General features: G+C 43.8%; 1 protein-coding gene across 1 annotated transcript in view; it reads left to right on the forward strand.

Annotated features, from left to right (window-relative positions):
* LOC124795312 (glutamate receptor 1-like) overlaps window positions 1-23179 on the forward strand; it is a 1309547-nt gene that overhangs the window by 1227524 nt on the left and 58844 nt on the right. The window contains exon 15 of the mRNA XM_047259283.1: window positions 18646-18890. Within this exon, the coding sequence (XP_047115239.1) occupies window positions 18646-18890 (245 nt within the window). The remainder of the gene's footprint in view (window positions 1-18645; window positions 18891-23179) is intronic.

Raw genomic sequence — 23179 nt, forward strand, 5'->3', positions numbered from 1 at the left:
TCAATGTACTCTTTGCACCTATCCACTCTCTCCTGTGCATTTAGCAGTGGAATTACCGTTGCACTCTCAATGTTACCATCCTTTTTTTCATTTGACCGAAGGTTGTTTCGATTTTCCTGTATTCTGAGACAATCCTTCCGAAAATCATTTCTTTTTCCAATTTCTTCACGTTTTTCATGCACCCAATTTGTCTTTGCGCCCCTGAATTTCCTGTTTATTTCATTCCTCACTTACTTGTATTTCTGTATTCCTGAATTTCTCGGAACATTTTTGTATTTCTTTCATCGATCAACTGAAGTATTTGTTCTGTTAACCATGGTTTCTTCTCAGTTATCTTCTTTGTACCTATGTTTTCCTTTCCAGCTTCTGTTATTGCCCTTTGTAGAGTGGTCCATTCCACTTCACCTTGAGTTACGGTATGGTGTGTGATTTCGTATAAGTGCAGGAGCACTCTCGTGGTTATCCCACGCACCCTGACAGGAAAACTGTACGTAAAACGGGGGATTTGAAACGTTGTGCTGCCATTCATGAAGAGCATCTCAGGGGATGTTCTCCAACAGGATAACGCTCGACCACATACCGCTGTTGTAACCCAACATGCTCTACAGAATGTCGACATGTTGCCTTGGCCAGCTCTCATTGGATCTATGTCCAGTCGAGGACATATGGTACAATATCGGACGATAACTCCAGTGTTATTCACAACCACCATTAAACATCCCTGTACTGACCGACCAAGTGCAAAAACATGAAACTCCATCCCACAAACTGACGTTAGGTACCTGTGCCGTCACGCTATAAAGAGAGGAAGGGCTGCGAGATCGCACAGCACTCTTACTGATATCGATGTCACACCTTCAGCGAGAGGAACATTTATGAGTGCGCTGGAATGTGTTACCACTTTACTGCATTACCGACTTGTGTCTCAGAACAGAAAATCGGTGAACTTAAATTATGCTTGCATTTAATGTTCTGGCGGTTACACTGATTGTTAATATACCAGCATTTCTCATTTGCAATGGCTTATCTTGCGCTTACATGTACTTGTGATCTTGCAGTGTTAATCACTTAAATATGTTACCTAGACAAATGTATTCCCCAAATTTAATTACTCTATATTAATTATTTTTGGTGATTTTTTTGTCAGTATATGCATACATTGTGCAAATAAACTTATAAAAATTAAGTTTTAAGAATGCTTAAACAGGTAAATAAAGTAATGACATTTGAGACATCCAATGCGAAGTTAAGGAATGTTATGCTTGGCTTAACTTGTTAGGAAGGTCAAACGCACATTGTAAATCACGTAACATAGTAAGTTTTCAACAAACGAAAATTTGTGTGAACAGTTTTTAAGGGCAAGTCACTTTATAATGAAACATCCTGCCCTAGAGAAATGTGTTCTGACCAGGAATCTTATCTTGTTTTACCCTCTAAGCCAAGTTTGTCTGCCAGTAGCTATTTCTCTTCCTTTCGAACTCCCCATGAGAACTCCTACTTCTCGTAATGTCGGCATCATTCTACAGCTGTACAAAAAGCTCTCATGTTCTAATTTTAGATCAATTAGCTTGCTAAATCAGCTCCAGTAAACCACTCTTAACGAATTTTTCAAGGAAACTGTAGCATGAAAAATCAAGCAGTTTCCAACTTCATCGCAGAGGTATACGGTTTCAGTGACACGCCATCAATAGCCGCACTTCATTATCACGGAATGACGTAAGGCGACATGGGCCCTTCTAAGCGACCGGCGGATACTTGGCAATCAACTTGCGTAGAGGGGCGGGAGCGGTTAACGCCCCGATGGCGCCATCAGAGGCAGCCAGGGGGTGGCTAACGAGTTCGTTAGCGTGATGGCGTCTTAATACTGTGGGCTGCCAATGCAGCACCTGGCTCTGTCAACCCGACGCCGCGCTTACGTCAGCAGAGCCGTCTCGCTATAAAGAGAGGAAGGGCTGCGAGATCGCACAGCACTCTTACTGATACTGATGTCACACCTTCAGCGAGAGGAACATTTATGAGTGCGCTGGAATGTGTTACCACTTTACTGCATTACCGACTTGTGTCTCAGAACAGAAAATCGGTGAACTTAAATTATTTCTAGTAATAACTCCTCATTAAAACAAAACATTGCTACATGCCGGTGAACATCTGCACTAAATTTATGTATTTTATGCTATTATGAGCTGATAGTGTTTTCAGTGTAGTTATCAAGTTTAGATTCACTTTTCGCTACGTGCTGAAACTGATGTAATTCATTACTTTTGAATACATTGTGGGAGTGAACAGTGATCAATGTTGTTACAAATATTTACCATCAAAAACAGTCTTGATCATAAATAATTTAGTCCGGTGACCGGTTTCGACCACAACTGTGGTCATCTTCAGACCTACAAGTCATACACAAAGCTTTGATTAGAAAACACATAAAGCTACAAAGCTATAAAACGATGAATTACCAATGAATAAGAACTTCCTTCTGGTGGTAAACCTGGTGGTAAATCTGGTGGTAAATCGTTTCAAAACAGACATGTTGCTGCTCAATAGTACATCGTCTGACGTGACAATGTTTGCCATTCCACTTTCACAACAACTACGTTAGAAAGAAACCTGTTGCCACATCTTTGGAATGGCGTCTATCCTCACCATGGCAACCACAAGTTTGCCTACCACTTTTAGAACAACTTCAGTGGAAAGAAGTCTTCTGCCACATCTTTGGAATAGCGTCCATCCTCACTATGACAACCACTAGTTTACCTATCGACTCTAAAACAACTTAAGTGGAAATACGCGTGCTGCCACATCTTTGAAACGGCGACTAACTTCACCATGGCAACCAGTGGTTCCAAATGGTTCACTAACAGGCCTTGAGAGAGCAACCCATGAACTGTCAAAAGATGTTCATTTATCCTACATGTTTAAATATGTTTGATGCTTCTTAAGTGACAATAGCTCTTGAACAAGCTAAGTTTTATGTGTGTTTATTTTCCTTTCTTCCAATGTTCTTTTAACTAAGAAATTTTACGTTGTTATTCGGCCTATAACCCGTTAGTTAGCAACGATATCACTCAGTCAGAAGTGGACGGGGCCTCCAGTGTATATAGTAAGACGTGCACTGGTTTCTCCAGTAGTGATTTACCACCAGAAGAAGGTTTTTATTCATTGGTAATCCATCGTTTTAAAGCTTTGTAGCTTTATGTATTTTCTTTAACGTATGTAGCCCTGTAATCAAAGCTTTGTATATGACTTGTAAGTCTGAAGAGCCGGCCGCGGTGGTCTCGCGGTTAAGGCGCTCAGTCCGGAACCGCGCGACTGCTACGGTCGCAGGTTCGAATCCTGCCTCGCGCATGGATGTGTGTGATGTCCTTAGGTTAGTTAGGTTTAAGTAATTCTAAGTTCTAGGGGACTGATGACCACAGAAGTTAAGTCCCATAGTGCTCAGAGCCATTTGAACCCATTTTTTAAGTCTGAAGATAACCACAGTTGTGGTCGTAACCAGTCACCGGAATAAAAAGTTTGGGATCAAGACTGTTTTTGAAAGTAAAAAAAAAATGATGTAATTCAAGTGAGGAAAACGCTTAAAATGTGTTGTGCTAACATGAATACGAGGAGTTACATCCCCGTCACGCCATGCCCTAGCATTGTTAATTACAAGCTGATGATTCGCTCACAAGCAGCGATATCGGTGCTTCACGGTTCAAAACTCCGTCACTGAGTAGGGCTGGCCTGTCCTTGAGTTACCTCTTGACCAAGTTTTTGATCTTTTCCTAGCTACTCAGTGTTGTAGTTCTTCTGATGATCTCCGTCACAGTCGGTAGCGCTAATGTGCCGTAAACCGGGAAAGTGTATCTTCCAAAAGAAATGTGAGTAGCTACCACAAATATCTGGAAAATAATGTGGATTCTATCACAATAAATGTATTGCTAACAGCCCCCACGAACTTTAAAAAAATGAATTTCTTCAAATAACTAACATAATAAATTCGAAAATGGAAGGTATTAAGATCATGGCCTACACGAAGATTTCTGCTGGATCGTGTCCTAGCGGCGACTGACTAAATCAGCTGTTTCGTACGTCTGTATTTACTCTGGGATGGCTTTGTCCCGACAATTTATTTAGGAAAACTCCAATTGTGTTGTACAGGAAAAATTCCACAAGTTCCGCCAACGGCTGATATACTCCCTCTGATGTTATCTACACGATGGGTGGTTTATTGTTACTGGCATTTTCATTTAACGATATTACTGTTTGGTGACTATATTCCACGTCATACCCGTTCTAACTGCTTGACGAGAAAAACAGAAGCACCCAGAACGGGACGAGGAAACTAAATTAAACTTCACAGATTGAGAGAGGGTGTTACGTCATTTCAGTTATTACAAAATCACGATTCATCTGCAAAGGACTTGGCAGTATGAGCCCACTTAGTAGTACGGCACTGAGCCCCCTCTGGCCTGGAAACTTGTACTGATTTGGTTGTGAAGAGGGTCATAAAACGGTTGTATCCTCACCTGGGGCAAGCTGGCTCACAATTGTTGTGACTGGTCCTCGAAATCCTTGATACCGGCTCTGGGACAGAGTTCGCGTTTGTATTGGTCTCATACAAGTTCCATTGGGGTAGATCTCGGAATATTGCTGGCCATGGGAGTACATCAATATAACGCGGAAAGTACGTAGACACGTTCATTGTCGTACTGAAAAGTGGCACAACAATACTATAGCATAGTAGGCAACATATAACGACGCTGAATGAACCTGACGTACCGTGGATCCTGAAAACGTACCTGATGGCACTTCACTTCACCCCACCCCCAACTCCCGTCCCGCCAGATCACTTGGCGTCTCCACAACATTGGATGCCTGGGACCCCTTCCCAGGCCTCCGCCATACTCACCGACGTTGGTCATCCGGGGCACACAGAACAGTGATTCACCACTAAACACAATGAGACAATATTCATCAACAGTCCATGCTTCCCCGCCTCGGTACCATTGCAAACACCGAACACCGTTGCTTATGCCGACATGTTAAAGGCAGCTTACGCGTGCTATGGTAGTTCTACAGTGTGGCTGCTGCTAGTTCAAAAATGGCTCTGAGCACTATGGGACTCAACTGCTGAGGTCATCAGTCCCCTAGAACCTAGAACTACTTAAACCTAACTAACCTAAGGACGTCACACACATCCATGCCCGAGGCAGGATTCGAACCTGCGACCGTAGCGGTCTCGTGGTTCCAAACTGTAGCGCCTAGAACCGCACGGCCACTCCGGCCGGCGCTGCTGCTAGTCACCGACCATTGGTGCACGTCGACCTCGTTGCAGACAGTCCATAAGTTTTCCTTTGATGGCGGGCGCATATGTGAAGGGGTTACAGTGAGCTTGGTGCGCTAAAGGGCGATTCTCCCTTGTGGTGGTGAGACGAGGTCAGCCGGAAATTTGACGAGTATGCCTGTCTTGATGTTTCCATACAGTCCAATATTGGACCACTGTAACTTGGTACTACCCTAAAAATCTAGATATAGCAAGATTCGACCAAAGACCAAATGCAGGCCCACAATGAGAATACTTCCAAATTCTGTCATGTTCTGATAACGCTGTCTCGTACGAGTACGTGTCCTTGACAGTGATCACTCAACATGTAACGCTGTGTACGTCCCTTCTGTACTTTACCAGGCTAGGTAACAACATTAAACACAAACCACACTAACGTGCTCTGGTGGACGTTCTATTTGTCACAGACATTTGCAACTCCGATCATTTCTATACCCTCCTATGGTGTGCACGTGTACGAAGGTAACTCACACCCTATCATGTCTTCTGGGTACATTATTCTTTTTGTCAGCAGTATACGCGTCAGCTTGTCAGATATCTTGTCGTATGCCAACCTTCTCCTGACATGTGTAAGATTCTTAGTAATAATTTAAAAAGTAGTTGATGGAAAACAAAAGGGACTGTTGTGAAAGGACCAGGCAGGGTGATCAAATAGTTAGTTATTAACCTAGTTAGAATGATAGGAATTCACGAATAAAACATGAGGGCGTGTAGCTACAAAGGCGTGCTGAAAAGTATTACCTCAGAGATGTTTATTCAGTTCTCAGCATAGTATGTCATGAATGTTACTTGGTCGAGTTTCCCTCTTTTCTGATCCACGTTACCCTCTGCCGCTAGAGGGCTCCGAATTGTATTGTGTAACACGGCGGCGTGTAAAGTAACTACGTCGATGCGTGAGAAACAGCGTGCTGCAATCCAGTTTCTAACCGCAGAAAATGTGCCTACAAGTGGAATAATCAAAGCTGTATACGGAGATGATAGTACTGATATGTCAGAGCATACAAGAGCGCTGCGACGTTAGCAACAATCCGGCGCCTCGGAGTCACTGTCATCGATCACCCCCCCCCCCCCCCCCCCCATGCAGTTCACCGTGGCTCCATCCAGTTTTCATCTATTTTCAAAGCTTAAAGAAGATCTTCGAGGACTTGACTTTTATAGTGATAAAGTGGTGCAAGCAGAGTTGAGGTTGTGGCTCCGTCACCAAAGTCCAACATCCTTCGCTGACTGTGTCAATAAACTGGCGTCAAGTTGGGAAGATTACGTTCGTCGTCAGGGTGACAAAAATATTCAGAACTATATACGTATAAGAATAAAGATTTATAATGTTAATAAAGATTGTTTTATGAAAAAATTTTAAGAGTTTTCACATAAAAAATTCGGAGCCACTACTACTCAGCACACCCTGGTATGTGTGCACTAAACGATACCACAGGGAATCGTATACACCACTGAGCAACGGAAAACTAAGCAGAGGCCTTGGGTGTCACATACACTTTGTGATCAAAAGTATCCAGACACCCCCAAAAACATACCCTTTTCATATTAGGTGCATTGTGCTGCCAACTACTGCCAGGTACTCCATATCGGGCGCCCTCAGTAGTCATTAGACATCGTGAGAGGGAAGAATGGGGCGCTCCGCGGAACTCACGGACTTCGAACGTGGTCAGGCGATTACCTGTTACTTGTGTCATACGTTTGTACGCGAGATTTCCACACTCCTAAACATCCCTAGGTCCACTGTTTCCGATGTGATGGTATAGTGGAAACGTAAAGGTACACACACACAGGACAAAAGCGTACAGGCCGACCTCGTCTGTTGACTGACAGAGACCGCTGACAGTTGAAGAGGTTCGTAATGTGTAATAGGCAGACAGCTATCCAGACCATCACACAGGAAATCCAGACTGCATCAGAGTCCACTGCAAGTACTATGACAGGCGGGAGGTGAGAAAACTTGGATTTCATGGCCGGGCGGTTGCTCGTAAACCACACATCACGCCGGCAAATGCCAAACGACGCCTCGCCAGGAGTAAGGAGCGTAAACATTGGACGATTGAACAGTGGAAAAACGTTGTGTGGAGTGACGAATCACGCTACACAATGTGGCGATAAGATGGCAGGGTGTGCGTTCGGCGAATGCCCGGTGAACGTCATTTGCCAGCGTGTGCAGTGCCAATAATAAAATTCGGAGGCGGTGGTGTTATGGTGTGGTCGTGTTTTTCAAGGAGGTGGCTTGCACGTCTTGTTGTTTTGCGTGGCACTAACACAGCACAGGCCTACATTGATTTTTTAAGCACCTTCTTGCTTCCGACTGTTGAAGAGCAATTCGGGGATGGCGATTGCATCTTTCAACACGATCGAACACTTGTTCATAATGCACGGCCTGTGTCGGAGTGGTTGCACCACAATAACATCCCCGTAATGGACTGGCTTGCACAGTCATAACGTGAATCCTAGAGAACACCTTTGGGATGTTTTGGAACGCCGACTTCGTGCCAGGTCTCACTGACCGACATCGATACCTCTCCTCAGTGCAGCACTCCGTGAAGAATGGGTTGCCATTCCCCAAGAAACCTTCCAGCACCTGATTGAACGTATGCCTGCGAGAGTAGAAGCTGTCATCAAGATTAAGGGTGGGCCAACACAATATTGAGTTCCAGCATTACCAATGGAGGGCGCCACGAACTTGTAAGTCGTTTTCAGCCAGGTCTCCAGATACTTTTGGTGACATAGTGTACCTAAAGTACATTGAGTTTCTACGCTTGTGACGTCAAAAGACGCCAGAATGGGGCTTGATGATCGGCAGCCATACTGTTTGAGAAAGTATTCAACTGCAACGTAGAAATTTACTCCTCAAATATGATAAAGTTGAATTTGGTGATCCTAAGAGGTGGATTCAGTAATTTGATTCGGAAAGCTTCCTTTTCTTTGTGAACGACAGCTTCTTCTCGTGCAACGCATGGGCGTTGTAACTTACGTGTATTTAGTGGAAATGCTGATGACTGTAACGACAATGTGTAGCGTGTGGAACTCTGCCGACATTCAAGTGAAAGAGTGTTAGTTGTGCAGGTCTGCTATTCTGAAATAACATCAAAGGTATCGGAACGTCTGAATATAAGGATCTAACGAGCACATTACGACCAACACTCTCTCAGGCGGCACTTCTTCAGACTTCATGGAGACGCTGGGAAGGACGTTGCTAGACAATCTGGTGATTTGGAGTGATGCACCATAATCTGTCTTCCCTTTACCGCCAAACCTCAATGAAGAAAAGTTCTTCCATCACCTCGAGTCCAATCAGTGATAATCGCGTCGAGTCCCACTGTACGACACGTGTCGATACCATCGACTACGCTTAATAGACCGTGTCAGATTGTGTCTAGTTCACGCACTTCTTACCTGCGTCCCAATTTGGTGTGAAGAGAGGCTTCGCGTGTCTCTCTCTCTCTCTCTCTTTTTTTTTTTTTTAAGAAGTTTCCAATAGAACTAAATGTTTCCAGTTGCATAGTTCATAAATGCAAATCCATACACTACATAACTATTTCTTTCAAAACCTCTAGATACATCCACATCCATTAGATGCTGTCACCAACAGGCAATTCTCGCAGACGTTGCAACAGAAGTCTAACTACGTCATCTGCGTAGAACATTACATTAGGAAGTAGATGGAAGTGTACAGCCCTTCAAATGCAGGGCACACACTTTTAACCCGTCTCAATCAAAATAGTTAAGTTGACTGTTCTAGTATTCTTCTTCTTTCGCTTACGCCGTAATCCCGCAACGATCGCAGGGTCGGCGCGGTTAGAATGGATTTGGCAAGGTTAGTTTTAGGCGTGGCCGGATGCCCTTCCTGCCGCCACCCCGTACCCCCAGGGATGGAATCAGTATACCCTAGCTGTCTGCATCTAGTGTAAATCGTGAAATAGCGCGAAAGTGTTTCAAATGTCTGCGACGCATGTAACTGAGGCGGAACGTGGGGACCAGCCCGGTATTCACCTAGCGGGAGGTGGGAAACCGCCTAAAAACCACATCCAGGTTGGCCAGCACACCGGCCCTTGTCTTTAATCCGCCGGGCGGATTCGATCCGGGGCCGGCGCGTCTACCCGAGTCCAGGAAGCAGCGCGTTAACGCTCATTTTTTTTTATCTCATTTTGTTCGTTTTCGTTCGTTGAATCTGCTCAGGGCGGACGTCCTAAGACATCCGTCTAAGTTCGTTGTTGATCGATTAGCTCAGTTTTTTTATTACAGAGGGCTGCTAACCCTCTGACCGAACACGCTGAGCTACCATGCCGGCAACTCTCGGCTATCCTGGCGGGTGCTCTCTGTTCTAGTATCGCCGAAGGGTAAATACAACTAAACACATCATAGTAGTCATTTCTTTCGTGACACAACGTTTTCAGAAACTACGGCATCCCAGTGTTTGAATAAATGTACGTTTCCCCTGCGTATAATTTGTACTTAGAAATTTAATTTCCTCGGAAATTTTGATGAGTACGGAAGGAGTTATCTCTCGTAAAACTATAAACTACACGGAAGCACCGACTCCGTCCCTAATATGCTCGTTACATCGGACAGTCTGCAGTATACATTCGTCGAGATCAAACCTGTAACGCTGGGAAGAACAGCAAATAATGAAGTTTCACTTATGTGCGTATGCAGTATAGCAGGAAGAATGCGTCTCAAAAGAACTTGGGGGATCTGGGAGTATCCAGTGTGCGAAATTTAGCACACGGGGCTGCCATATTTAAAAGTAACAATAGCTCCAACTTAGCTGGGCACTGATTTCAGTTAAGTTTGGAGGACTGGTACGGATACATTCCATGCTATTTCAGCTTTTGAGAGGCTACAACAATCGTAGCGGCTGGCAAGTGATGGCGTGCCTGTTTGTTGGCAGGCTGCAGATCCGGAATACGTGCTGAGTTGGACAACAGTCGAGCCTCTCTCTATTGATGTAGGTCAGGACAACGAGAGGAACATGCGGTCTTACTTTATCTAGTTGAAAGATAACCACAGAGAGATCTCGAGTATAGGGCGTAGCCACCGACTTCAGCAAGTCAGACACACAACGGGTGCTAGCAAAAGTACAGGCTATGCGAAACAGATGTGATCGTGTTGTGTTCCAACTGGATCTCCACACCATCACGATAGGCGCTGGGCACTATCTCCATACCATCACGCTGGGCGCTGGGCTGTCTGGTAAAGTTTGTTCTTCTCGCTGGCTTTATACATGGATATGTCAATCGTGACTCTGTACCAGGATTAGTCTGGAAACAAAACGTGGTGCCAATACTACGTCCAGCATTGTTGTTGCCTCTCTCCCTCTGTTGCCGCATGAAGGGAAGATGCAGTTGTCACCACGGTGACAGTCTATGATTCTCCAGACGTCGCAGTGTCCATGTGGATAATTGTCTTGCTGCGAACAGCCAACTTCCTGATTCAAGATGAGAGATGTGACTGTACGACCCTGCACGGCCGAGCGAACAAGATGGCTGTCGACATAAAAGCTTTCTGGGTTTGGTAACGCGTCATGATGTAAAAACTACTGCTGCTATAGAAAAGCCAACGTTTCGTCCACGAGTTCAGCGTCATTAGACCCAGAAGAAGGCCGCTGCAATCGTGGCCGAAACGTTGGTTTTTCTATAGCAGCAGTAGTTTTTACATTGTGACGCGGTACCAAACCCAGAAAGCTTTTATGTCGACTGACTCTGGCCGCGGAAGCCTACGCAATTATATAAGATGGCTGTCCTCTCGGGCACTAGTGGCACTCCGAGCGCTTCTAGGCGCTTCAGTCCGGAACCGCGCTGCTGCTACGGTCACAGGTTCGAATCCTGCGTCGGGCATGGATGTGTGTGATGTCCTTAGGTTAGTTCGGTTTAAGTAGTTCTAAGTCTAGGGGACTAATGACCTCAGATGTTAAGTCCCATAGTGCTCAGAGACATTTGAACCATTGTGTGGCACTGGATGTTGAGACCCGTCAAAGTGTAGAGTATCGCCCTTCTGAATCCACTGGTTCCGTATTCACATGACAGTGTAGGATCCCGTCCAAAGTGATCTGAACTGTAGCGGAAATGAATCGCAATCTCGATAGACTACGGTCCTGTCGCTTCTCACCAATGACAAATATTCAAATACAATTTCCGAATGAGAAATCCGCTGCGTGATCATTCCTCATACGCAGAACGTTGATAGCGTTACTCCTGCCCTCTTTGTTCTGTCACGCTGAAAAGGCAGTCATTTGTTTATCAAGTATGTTATATATTTCAGAACCAATTTGACGTTTGTTGCATGTCACAATAATGGTGTTGCAGCTTTAACAACCAGCAGTGCATGCATACAAAATTTCTTATACGAAAGCATTTCTCTGTGTTTAGCAATATTAGTAGTTGCTGCACGAAAATTGAGTATTCCTTCATCAAGTGCTGTATTGGCTCCCTCTCTTGGAAAACTATCGTCTTGAGTGTCTATCAGACCCAATCTATAGAAGAGAAATGTTGCTTCATATTTACTCTGTTGATTTTCTCGCACCATTCTTGTTACAAGCTACAAGAGGTATCTTACAACTTTTGTAACACCCAGATAACGTACGCTGGAGGAACATTTCACAACCTTTGAGGCTTGGAAAGAACTATAATTACTGATTAAATATTCATAAATAATTAAACGGGATAAGAGATCAACAACGCTTCATGCTGAATGGCGCAGACGCCTCTTGCACAGTCCGAAATACATGTCGAGCGCTGTGTGTAAAAGGATAAGTAAGACTTGTCCGTTATAACACACTGAATGTACCAGCAATATGATCCATATACTTAGGAAGTCTTTAATTAGGGTTTGACATTTTACAGCGCCACAGCTGTGTCGGCTGACATACTCAAAGTGACTCCCCGTCTCATTCTCCCCTTATACAACCCATTCTTGGCCGCCCTCGAAAGAAACACACGTCTGGCTCCTGCGTGGGTTTTCCACTTTACTCTGCCACTAACCAGGACCCCAAACTCCTGTCTCATTTAATTTCTCTTCATGAAATGTAACTGACTGGCAACGGGAAAGGAAAATCAAGCCAAACTCGGGAATCGCACTCTTCTGTAATTGAACGCATATCGAACCGCATAGCCAAACCGAGACAAAAGTATGATGCGTTTTATTTTCAGCGTCCGCTCTTTCAATATTTTGGTAACAGTCAGAAAGTCGACCCCTTGTGAGTTATTGCCTCGTTCCAAATGATACAATATTATGGTGAGAAAACTCCATAAATCACACAAGATCGATTATACTACAAGTTACATAGAAAAATATTCGTCAGCATTCATTTTACTTCCTTGAGCAGCTACTAATATTGTATCACGTAACGTATACAGGGTCAGTCATGTAAGATGTAAGACCCCTTTTATTTTGTGAACGGTTACATACATAGAAGGCCATTTTCGGTTAATTTTAGAGCGCTGGGGAACACGTAATTATTTCTTTGTTTAATGTTTTTAGCGCTGGGATCAACGGAGATGTTGAAGCAAGTATGTTTTTAAATGGAACTGCGTAATTTTTGTAACTGCATTAGATGGCTCTTGAGAAGACAGTTACAGTGCTATAGCGATTGTTAATGTTGACGTTGAAACCTGCTGTAAAAAAAATTGGAGAAAAGTCCTGGAAGTTGAGAGCAGGGTGCCCGGCATCGGTATTAGCGGTGTTTACACGGCCAACCTGAGCTCTCGTGCTACGCTATGTCAGAATGTCAATACATTTGCCTGTTTACTTGTCTGCACTGCAGGCCGCCCATTTCTACTTCAATATTCGTTGCGTGCAGACATGTAAACTAATGAGAAGAAGTTGGATATACTACTTTTATATGGTGAATGTGAAAGAAATGCTGTAAATATAGTACAAAGGTAAAGGGTGTCTATCCGGATCGCCAATGTCTGACGCGCCGGGCAGTTACACGAATTATTCAGACGCTGGTGCGGAAAGGCTGCTAGAATATCAAAAAGAGAAAAAGATGACGAGAAAAAAGGGTGCAACCGACAGAGAACGCAAAGAAGCTGTTCTGGCTAGGACGCTAATGAATCCGCACAGTGGTACGAGATATATTGCCAAAGAATGTGGAATTAGCCAGACGAGTGTCATTCGCATCCTGCATCTGCAGAATTTCGATCCCCATCATCTGCCACTAATCAAGTACTCGTCAACGATGATTTCGAACTCGTACAGAATTTTCTCGGTTTGCCCTTCAGCAAGTGAGAGACGACCCTATGTTTTTCCAACGTGTGTTTTTTACCCATGAAGCAAAAAATGAAATGTTCAAATGTGCGTGAAATCTTATGGGACTTAACTGATAAGGTCATCAGTCCCTAAGCTTATACACTACTTAACCTAAATTATCCTAAGGAGAAACACACACACCCATGACCGAGGGAGGACTCGAACCAATGAAGCAACGTTTAGTAACCACGCTAATGTAAATTAGCCTAACATGCACTACTGGCAGGCGAAACCCCCACACTTTCTTCATCAGGGGCAACATCAACAGCCGTTGTGCGTAAACGTACGGTGCTACATCATGGGAAATTACAGTGTGGACCTTACTTCATCTCAGGCGTTCTAAAGGGACGTTCTTACGCTCTCTTTCTGACGAACATTCTGCCGGTTCTTCTAGAAGAGACACCACTGGATATTCGATAGTGTATGTGGCTGAAATAGGACAGTTTTCCAGCTCACTTGTCCCGTGTTGCAACGCAAACAATGAATTAGAACTTTTCTGGACTTTGTACAGGACGAAATTCTGTTGTCACAATGACCTGCAAGGTCCTTCTATTTGAATTTCTTTGTTTGGGGAGCACTCAAAGATGCTGTCCACGCCGAAACCCCAACTACAATGCGTTGTCGAATCGCCAGTGTATGCTCTACCATATCATCCATTGTAACTACATCTGTTCATCTTTCTTTCGAACGGTGATTGCAAATGTACCTTTCAGTCCATTGTCAAGAGTTTGAACATAATATATTATAGGATAAAGTTATATAATATACGATAAAGTTATTTTTTTGGAAGACAAAATTTATGTTATGTGGTTTGGGTGATTACCAAATCATTGTTAGTAAATTGTTTACTTCATTTACATGTGTAAGAAATTGCATTGCAATGTCAAATAAGTCGACAGCGTGTATTGCACGTTGCTGGTAACATTCTTATTACGCGACGACGTTTCGTTAAGAAGAATATTTATTTTGCGGTGTACATGTGGTCACCAAAAATATTTTTAATAAAATGTTTAGTTCAACGAATGTATCCATGCGATATAATTTAGAGCAGTGTAGGTAGAGACAGTTGTCTGACGGCATGTATTTTAGTACTAAGAAGCAAACAGCCACGTACAGGAAATGACAGTAAATAACTTCCTTCAAACATTTAGATATTTGGTACAGTAGGTGCTTTTTGCAGCGTATAAGCCCTCTTCATTTTTGACGAAAGAACAGTGGATTTCTCTGTTTCAGCTCACGTAAACCTGGGAAGATACACAAATGTGAAATAATGTTCGTAGCTACTTGTCGTATGGTAGCCTCTAGCCTACGTCGGATTTCCATGTACAACGTTCGTAGGTGAACCTTCGCCTAGGTCGTAAATTCGTTGAAGGACAAATAAAGCTTTATTCTCGTAGCGCAGGCCTACCTTACGGTTTACAACTACGCAGCCTGGTCCGAGACGCATGCTGTTTCCGCCCACCGTGCAACCACATTCTAGGACATAATTTTTTTACGACAGGTTTCAACTTCAACATTAACAAACGCTTTATCACTGTAATTGTCTTCTCAAGAGCTACCGAATGCAGTTATAAAAGGTATACGGTTCCATTTTTAAAAAAGTCTCAATATATCCGTTGACACCAGTGCTAAAATAATTAACTAAAGAAAATACGTGTCCCTCGACGCTCTAACATTTTCCGAAAACCGCGTTTCGATATGAGTGTAACCGTTCATGACATAAAAGTAGTGTAACATCTTACATGACCCACCATGTACACTCCTGGAAATGGAAAAAAGAACACATTGACGCCGGTGTGTCAGACCCACGCCACAGCGAACACACCAGGAACCGCGGTGTTGGCCGTCGAATGGCGCTAGCTGCGCAGCATTTGTGCACCGCCGCCGTCAGTGTCAGCCAGTTTGCCGTGGCATACGGAGCTCCATCGCAGTCTTTAACACTGGTAGCATGCCGCGACAGCGTGGACGTGAACCGTATGTGCAGTTGACGGACTTTGAGCGAGGGCGTATAGTGGGCATGCGGGAGGCCGGGTGGACGTACCGCCGAATTGCTCAACACGTGGGGCGTGAGGTCTCCACAGTACATCGATGTTGTCGCCAGTGGTCGGCGGAAGGTGCACGTGCCCGTCGACCTGGGACCGGACCGCAGCGACTCACGGATGCACGCCAAGACCGTAGGATCCTACGCAGTGCCGTAGGGGACCGCACCGCCACTTCCCAGCAAATTAGGGACACTGTTGCTCCTGGGGTATCGGCGAGGACCACTCGCAACCGTCTCCATGAAGCTGGGCTACGGTCCCGCACACCGTTAGGCCGTCTTCCGCTCACGCCCCAACATCGTGCAGCCCGCCTCCAGTGGTGTCGCGACAGGCGTGAATGGAGGGACGAATGGAGACGTGTCGTCTTCAGCGATGAGAGTCGCTTCTGCCTTGGTGCCAATGATGGTCGTATGCGTGTTTGGCGCCGTGCAGGTGAGCGCCACAATCAGGACTGCATACAACCGAGGCACACAGGGCCAACACCCGGCATCATGGTGTGGGGAGCGATCTCCTACACTGGCCGTACACCATTGGTGATCGTCGAGGGGACACTGAATAGTGCACGGTACATCCAAACCGTCATCGAACCCATCGTTCTACCATTCCTAGACCGGCAAGGGAACTTGCTGTTCCAACAGGACAATGCACGTCCGCATGTATCCCGTGCCACCCAACGTGCTCTAGAAGGTGTAAGTCAACTACCCTGGCCAGCAAGATCTCCGGATCTGTCCCCCATTGAGCATGTTTGGGACTGGATGAAGCGTCGTCTCACGCGGTCTTCACGTCCAGCACGAACGCTGGTCCAACTGAGGCGCCAGGTGGAAATGGCATGGCAAGCCGTTCCACAGCACTACATCCAGCATCTCTACGATCGTCTCCATGGGAGAATAGCAGCCTGCATTGCTGCGAAAGGTGGATATACACTGTACTAGTGCCGACATTGTGCATGCTCTGTTGCCTGTGTCTATGTGCCTGTGGTTCTGTCAGTGTGATCATGTGATGTATCTGACCCCAGGAATGTGTCAATAAAGTTTCCCCTTCCTGGGACAATGAATTCACGGTGTTCTTATTTCAATTTCCAGGAGTGTATATTCAAGAACAAAGACTGTCCTTCTTTCTCTTTCTCTGGTATGAAAGTCTTCCTTTCCTACATTAGATAGAGCTGAGCACGTTTTCATTCCCCAATGTAGTGAATCAAGTACTAAATCAAAACTGTGTGAATGTTGTTGGTCTTCGAAGTTTCCAGTAAATCAACAGGTGACTATATTATGAAACACAAGTCGCGGTGGTAGTGGATATTTGGAACATTGGTTGAGACAGATATTCGTCCAAGTCGACTTACATCTCTCCTTCTTATACCAAGGTATATGGCTATAGAAAGAGTAATGTGATATTAGTAAACTGCAAAGAAAGGTTCCAGAATTAGTGTTGCTATTTGAAGGTTATAAAGCTCGGACAGTATTCGGAGCCAGAAGTTGATTGAGCCTAGAAGTGTATTGCAACGAAATCCTTAGTTCAGTTTTTAATACTTATCATAAGGATAGGTTAATCGCCAATGATGGCAGCGTATTTATTGCAGTAAAGAATTCGATAATTTCTGCCGAGGTTATCATGGACTCCGAATGTGAATTAACTTAGATGAAGTTAAGTATCCATGGTCAGCCAAAAATGCTAATTGCACGCATTTATAAACTGCATGGGTCAGGAGCTGTAGTGGTAGACTGCTTCAGAGAGAACTTGCGGAATATCTTTAGTAATTTTCCTGACAATGCCGCTGTAATAGGGGGAGACTTCGACTTGCAAGGTACAGATTGGGAGGGTCATGCCATCAAACTGGTGTCAGAGACAAAGCTACGAGTGAACTTATTCTGAATTTGTTGTCCGTAAATTACTTCGAACAGATAATTAGAGTACCAGCTCATAAAGGTAATGTCTTAGAACTCCTGGCAACAAACAGACCTGACCTTGTCGGAATCAGTTAACGTAGATGATGATGATGATGATGATGATGTTTGGTATGTGGGGCACTCAACTGCGCGGTTATCAGCGTCCGTACAAATTCCCAACCGTTGCTTAGTCCAATTTTACCACTTTCATGAATGATGATGAAATGATGAGGACAACACAAACATCCAGTTATTTCGAGGCAGGGGAAAATCCTTGACCTCGCCGGGAATCGAACCCGGGCCAGACAACTCTGGCCGATAATCCCTGCCCAGGTCAAGGCTGAACCACTGCTGATGGTTTGCTGCCACTTTGCTATGGGGATTCTCCGCAGGTGTCGTGAAGGTTGACGATAAGGACCCTCGTGGAAGCAGCTTCGTCTGCGAGTAGGATGGATGACACAAATCCCAGCACCGTGGTGGCTTCTACGATGAAGCAGTGAGAAAACCCTCGCTGCAGAGGGAAGTCCATGGTTTAGAGATTCCCAAACTTCTCCTCTTACGGAACACTTCGGGATCCTGGTACTTTGATGGAACGCGTTGTTTATTTGGAACGTTAATAAAAGTAACTACATTTTAAAAATTGAGAAAAACTTAGTATTATTCAGTGATCACTTTAATTTTAAATAGTAATACTGAAGCCATGGTAATACTTAAAAAAAAGAAGAATATCGAAAAAACCACCGTGTTACTAATAGCTTTTCGCAGATCACATACTCACTTCCCACGGAACACCAGTTTGGGAAGCCCTGCCGTAGGCACAGTACCCCCATGTACTGTAAATGACACGGGTAGTGGAATTTCTCGTCGAGAACGTTTCACACGTCCATCTGGCTTACGCCATGCTGGCGGACCACTTTGCTGCTGCTGATCCTATCCTACAGTGTTCAGTACTTTCTACTTGAACCTTCAAGAGGGTGTACCTTCTTTGGAACGCGTTTCTGCCACATGACCGTAAGATCCTCTTTGCTCCTTGTGCACTTAGGGATCGTTTCCTGCAGTTTTTCCCCATATATGCTTGGGCTTCAACTGTGTCTACGTTTGAAACCTGTGATTGGACACATTGCACTGTTGTTCTCTACAGAGGTCGCAGATCACGCTGTACAGCAAGATGTGGGAGTTCATGAACTCACGGAAGAACGTGTTCGTGCGCACGTACGACGAAGGTATCCGGCGAGTGAGGACCTCCAAGGGCAAGTACGCGCTGCTCATCGAGTCTCCCAAGAACGACTACATCAACGAGCGGGAGCCGTGCGACACCATGAAGGTCGGCCGCAACCTGGACGCCAAGGGCTTCGGAGTCGCTACCCCGCTAGGATCGCCTCTCAGGTAAGTCCCGAACCATCCGTGTTCGCTGTAGTGGTCTGTTCATGCTGCTGCTTCGATGTTTGCTGAAGTCACCGGTACGCCCAAGTGGGTTATTTATAGTCTCTGGAGAATCAGAAAAATGAAGTATGAGTTGCATAGAACAAGTAGTGACAACGATTGATAGTGGAGTTGTGGGCTCATCATTAATAATACTGCTTTGTGACGACACCAGTAACAGCACCCTCTTGTGGCATTTAACTCAACAGGGTTTCTTTGGCATGGCGACAACATATCCCTTCGTGTCTGCGATACTTCAGTTTGACGTCACGATTGGGGCTCTGGGTGCTGTACAGTCTGACGGATAATAAGACTAAGACCGTTGTGCAGTAAAGTTTTTTTATCCTTTTTACACTGTAACCTCCCAGCAGAAATATTTAAATGGAAATGGTGCCAAGTGTAACCTCCCAAAGAATAAAAAATTAAATGAATTTTTCTAATATTGTAACCTCTGAACAAAATTGGCTCCCATTTATAGTCTGTATGCATAAATGCATTCACACTTACTATTCCCACAAAATTCTTTTCTCATTTAATGTCAAGTTCGAAATAGAAAAATTCCTAAACACAAAAATAATAAAAAAGTTTAGTAACCTGATAAATTTATAAGGACAGCAGCGCTGACCTTCGGCCCTGTATTCTGAATAAAAATGGCAAAAGTTTCTTACCTCAATAAAATTGCAATTATATCTGCTCTTAAATAGGAATTTTTCGACACAGCTTCGTGCAATGCTGGCGTATATTTTTATTTGATTCTTGGATGCTAGGATAATGCATTGGAAATTCTTTAAATTGAAATGAATGCTTTACTTTAAAAGAGTTGCTTTATATTATAAAAATTATTATTGGGGCATTTTTGAACAAATTAAATTACAATTAACATACATTATTAAATATGCGCAAGGCTGCTTCTTTACCTTCTACAACAATACTCATCCTCCAGAGTCCTGACCAGAGTCGCGAGCAGAGCACACAGCCGACGCATGCCGACTCCCGCAGACCACTCGCAGACTACACCAGACTACTACCGACTCGCTACTAAAGCCGACCGACTACTACTGTCGACTCGCGCAGTCAAGCGCAGACTAGCGACAAGCAACAACTAACGATAAACTTCTCTCTGGTCAGAGATTCTGTCATGCCTCGCCCATCGCCGGCAAAGCATGCGTCTTACAACACTGTCCCTTGTTTATGACAGAATAATAATGGTTTCGGTCTACAATGGCCATCTTCAGTCATCGGTCCCTAGGCTTACGCACTACTTAATTTAACTTAAACTAACGTACGCTAAGGACAACACACACACCCAAGCCCGAGGGAAGACTCGAACCTTCGACGGGGGCAGCCACGCGAACTGTGGTAAGGCGCCATAGACCACACAGCTACTCCACGTGGCGTGATTTGTCAGTGCATGAACACAGTGCATTGCCATGCTCATTCATCCACCTAGCAACCACACATATTACCTGAAGACTGGAACTGTAGGCCGAAACCGGTATGACTGCGTCATAAAAAGTGATCGTATTAACAGTATAAAATTATTTTTTATGATAAGTCAGTTATCGTCTCCGTAGACGGAATGTCTTTTCATTTTTTTTCAGAATTGTTGAATTAGGCCGTAAGTATCTCTCCAAGTTAAGAGCAAAAATTGATAAAATTAATTCTAATCAGAAACTAACTGCCACAGCGTTATAAGAACGCACTTAAACAACCGTCCTAGAGCATCGAGTCAAATTGTACCTCATGAATGTTGACCGTCCTTTTGATTATGAGTGTTAAGTAAATGCAATATCTAATCTGAAATAAAATGGGAGGTAGTTTCAAGTAGTATACTATATGATGAAAAGATCGCTGACATTCCTGTGCAATGCGGAACTGACGACTAGACGGCACAAGAGACGGACCCATCAGCATAAAAACTGGCAGGGGGCGGTGACTACTGTGCGGTCAGTAGAAAACCAGTACCAGCAGAATGGGCAGGTCAGGAGAGCTCATTAACTTCGAACGTGGCCATTGGATGTCACCTGAGTAACAAGTCCAACAGGGAAATTCCAACCCTTTTAAAGATGTCCAATTCGTGGTGTGGTGTGTACCGTATCGTGGCGTGTAGAACGTCCGTCTCTATGAACCGTATTATTGTATTAATGTACTGCAGAGACAAACACACGCTATGGAACGTATAGTACGAATCTGTAAAACTTGTTGGTTTACAGTAAATCGTTGGAAGTGACCGTAGTTTAATATTATTTGCGTAATATGTTACATGAAACTTTCAAAATACCGTATACATGAAAACAATCTGCGAGGATCTTGAATTTATTAAAATGCAGGTAATTAGCTTTACCTCTGAAACTTCCTTCAAATTGAAGCAGCATGCACGTACGTAATAGCAGTTCCCTTTGTTGGTAAGATTCTATTAATTGCTCATCTGCTTTATCAGAAAATACATCTCACCTACACGCACAAACTACAACCATGCGTTACTGAACTGTCTTCGGTGGGTAAAGCTTTAAGTTCCGGATAGTAGCCGGCCGAAGTGGCCGTGCGGTTCTAGTCGCTACAGCCTGGAACCGAGCGACCGCTACGGTCGCAGGTTCGAATCTTGCCTCGGGCATGGATGTGGTGATGTCCTTAGGTTAGTTAGGTTTAATTAGTTCTAAGTTCTAGGCGACTGATGACCTCAGAAGCTAAGTCACATAGTGCTCAGAGCCATTTGAACCATTTTCCGGATAGTAAGCTCTCAGAGCTATATTTCTATTAAATACCAAATATAATTCTTTAATAAAATATACAGCTGTCATGGATTATGTCCTAGCATGAACAACTGTCAGTACCGTCTCGTAATATTTGAAACTTCTCCCGATAAATATTTGCTTTCTTTAAGTATTGATAAAACATCGTCTTTGCCACAGATTCTATCAGCACACAAAAGCACGATGTTTTTGGGCAAAATTTCTTGAAATTAACCTATCCACACTGAAAGAGTATTATTAGTATTATTTTTCTAAAAAACAAGTCTGAGTTGAATATTAATAATCACTTCAGAAATACAGTGAAATAACGTTATCGGTCTTAAGATGGCCGACAGAAATGTGAATAGTACCTGCGTGTCTGGCGCGTTTTATTCCCAAAAATATTCCCAGACACTTTTTAAAGCCTAGGCTTGTGGGGTTAGCAAATACTACAATAAGAGATTACAGAATTAGGTAATATTCCATTTATTACTTCAAATTACCATGTTGTACTTGTTGTATCGTAAACGCGTCTGGCCTCCAGCACGCTCAAGATACAACGTCAGAAATCGAAGAAGAAGAAGAAGTGAGAACCAAAAAAATCCTCAAAGTGTTTGTTGTAATAATGACAATGATTATAGATATTAGTTTCCCATACTACGGTTCTTTGTAGGTCATGGCACATTTAATAATATTTCTCGTAATGTTTTTGTAAAGGAAGTTCGTCATTATCAGTTTCTGACACTTTATAACTCGTAACGAAGTTTTTCGTGGTAAATAAAGTTCTCTTTCACGAAAGTTTATCGCACAAGTGTCTGCTCCAGGAGGCAAACAGTACATTGTCCTCTGGAAGCAGTGTACATTATTACTGTCCGGTACTGCTTGTCACTTGTCACTTAATCGTTCGCGCGCCAGTTTATGAGCTTCAGTTCGTAACATCACTTATATAGTTCACCGAGAGTGACTTCACAGTTTGTACATCATTGACATAGTAAAACCGTTAAAATTCGTCTAATATGTGAGTGAAAGAGTCTTTACATTTCATGTAATGTTGAAAGTTAATGCGGCTTTGTATTTATGTCTCATTTACGTTAAAAACCTTTAATGTTCATGAACAAATACAAATTTAAGATGGCATTAAGTGCCGGCCACATTTCTTCAATCTGGTATTCCTGCTCCCAGGACATTTACATATTTACAATGATGGCTCCCCCATTCGGGTTACAGGTGCCGGAAAACCTGGGAAAACCCCGCTTGGAGCCTCCAGACTGGATTTTCGTAAGCCTTACCACGTCTCAGCTAAGTAAAATTATCAAAGTTAGATCGACAGTTCACAACATACATAAAATCAGAAAATCGGTTAATGTTCGCAGCTAACATGAAAAAAAAACAAGTAAATATTCAAATATTGAAAATAAGTTGATGTACTGGAAGGTCAGGCCAATGTGAATGTCAAAAACAATATTTACATTGATTACATGATTGTGTGTTTAAAATTTTAAAGAAATTGAGATGTTTCTT

This window comes from Schistocerca piceifrons, chromosome 4, assembly GCF_021461385.2.
Source record: "Schistocerca piceifrons isolate TAMUIC-IGC-003096 chromosome 4, iqSchPice1.1, whole genome shotgun sequence".
In the NCBI taxonomy this organism is placed as follows: domain Eukaryota; kingdom Metazoa; phylum Arthropoda; class Insecta; order Orthoptera; family Acrididae; genus Schistocerca; species Schistocerca piceifrons.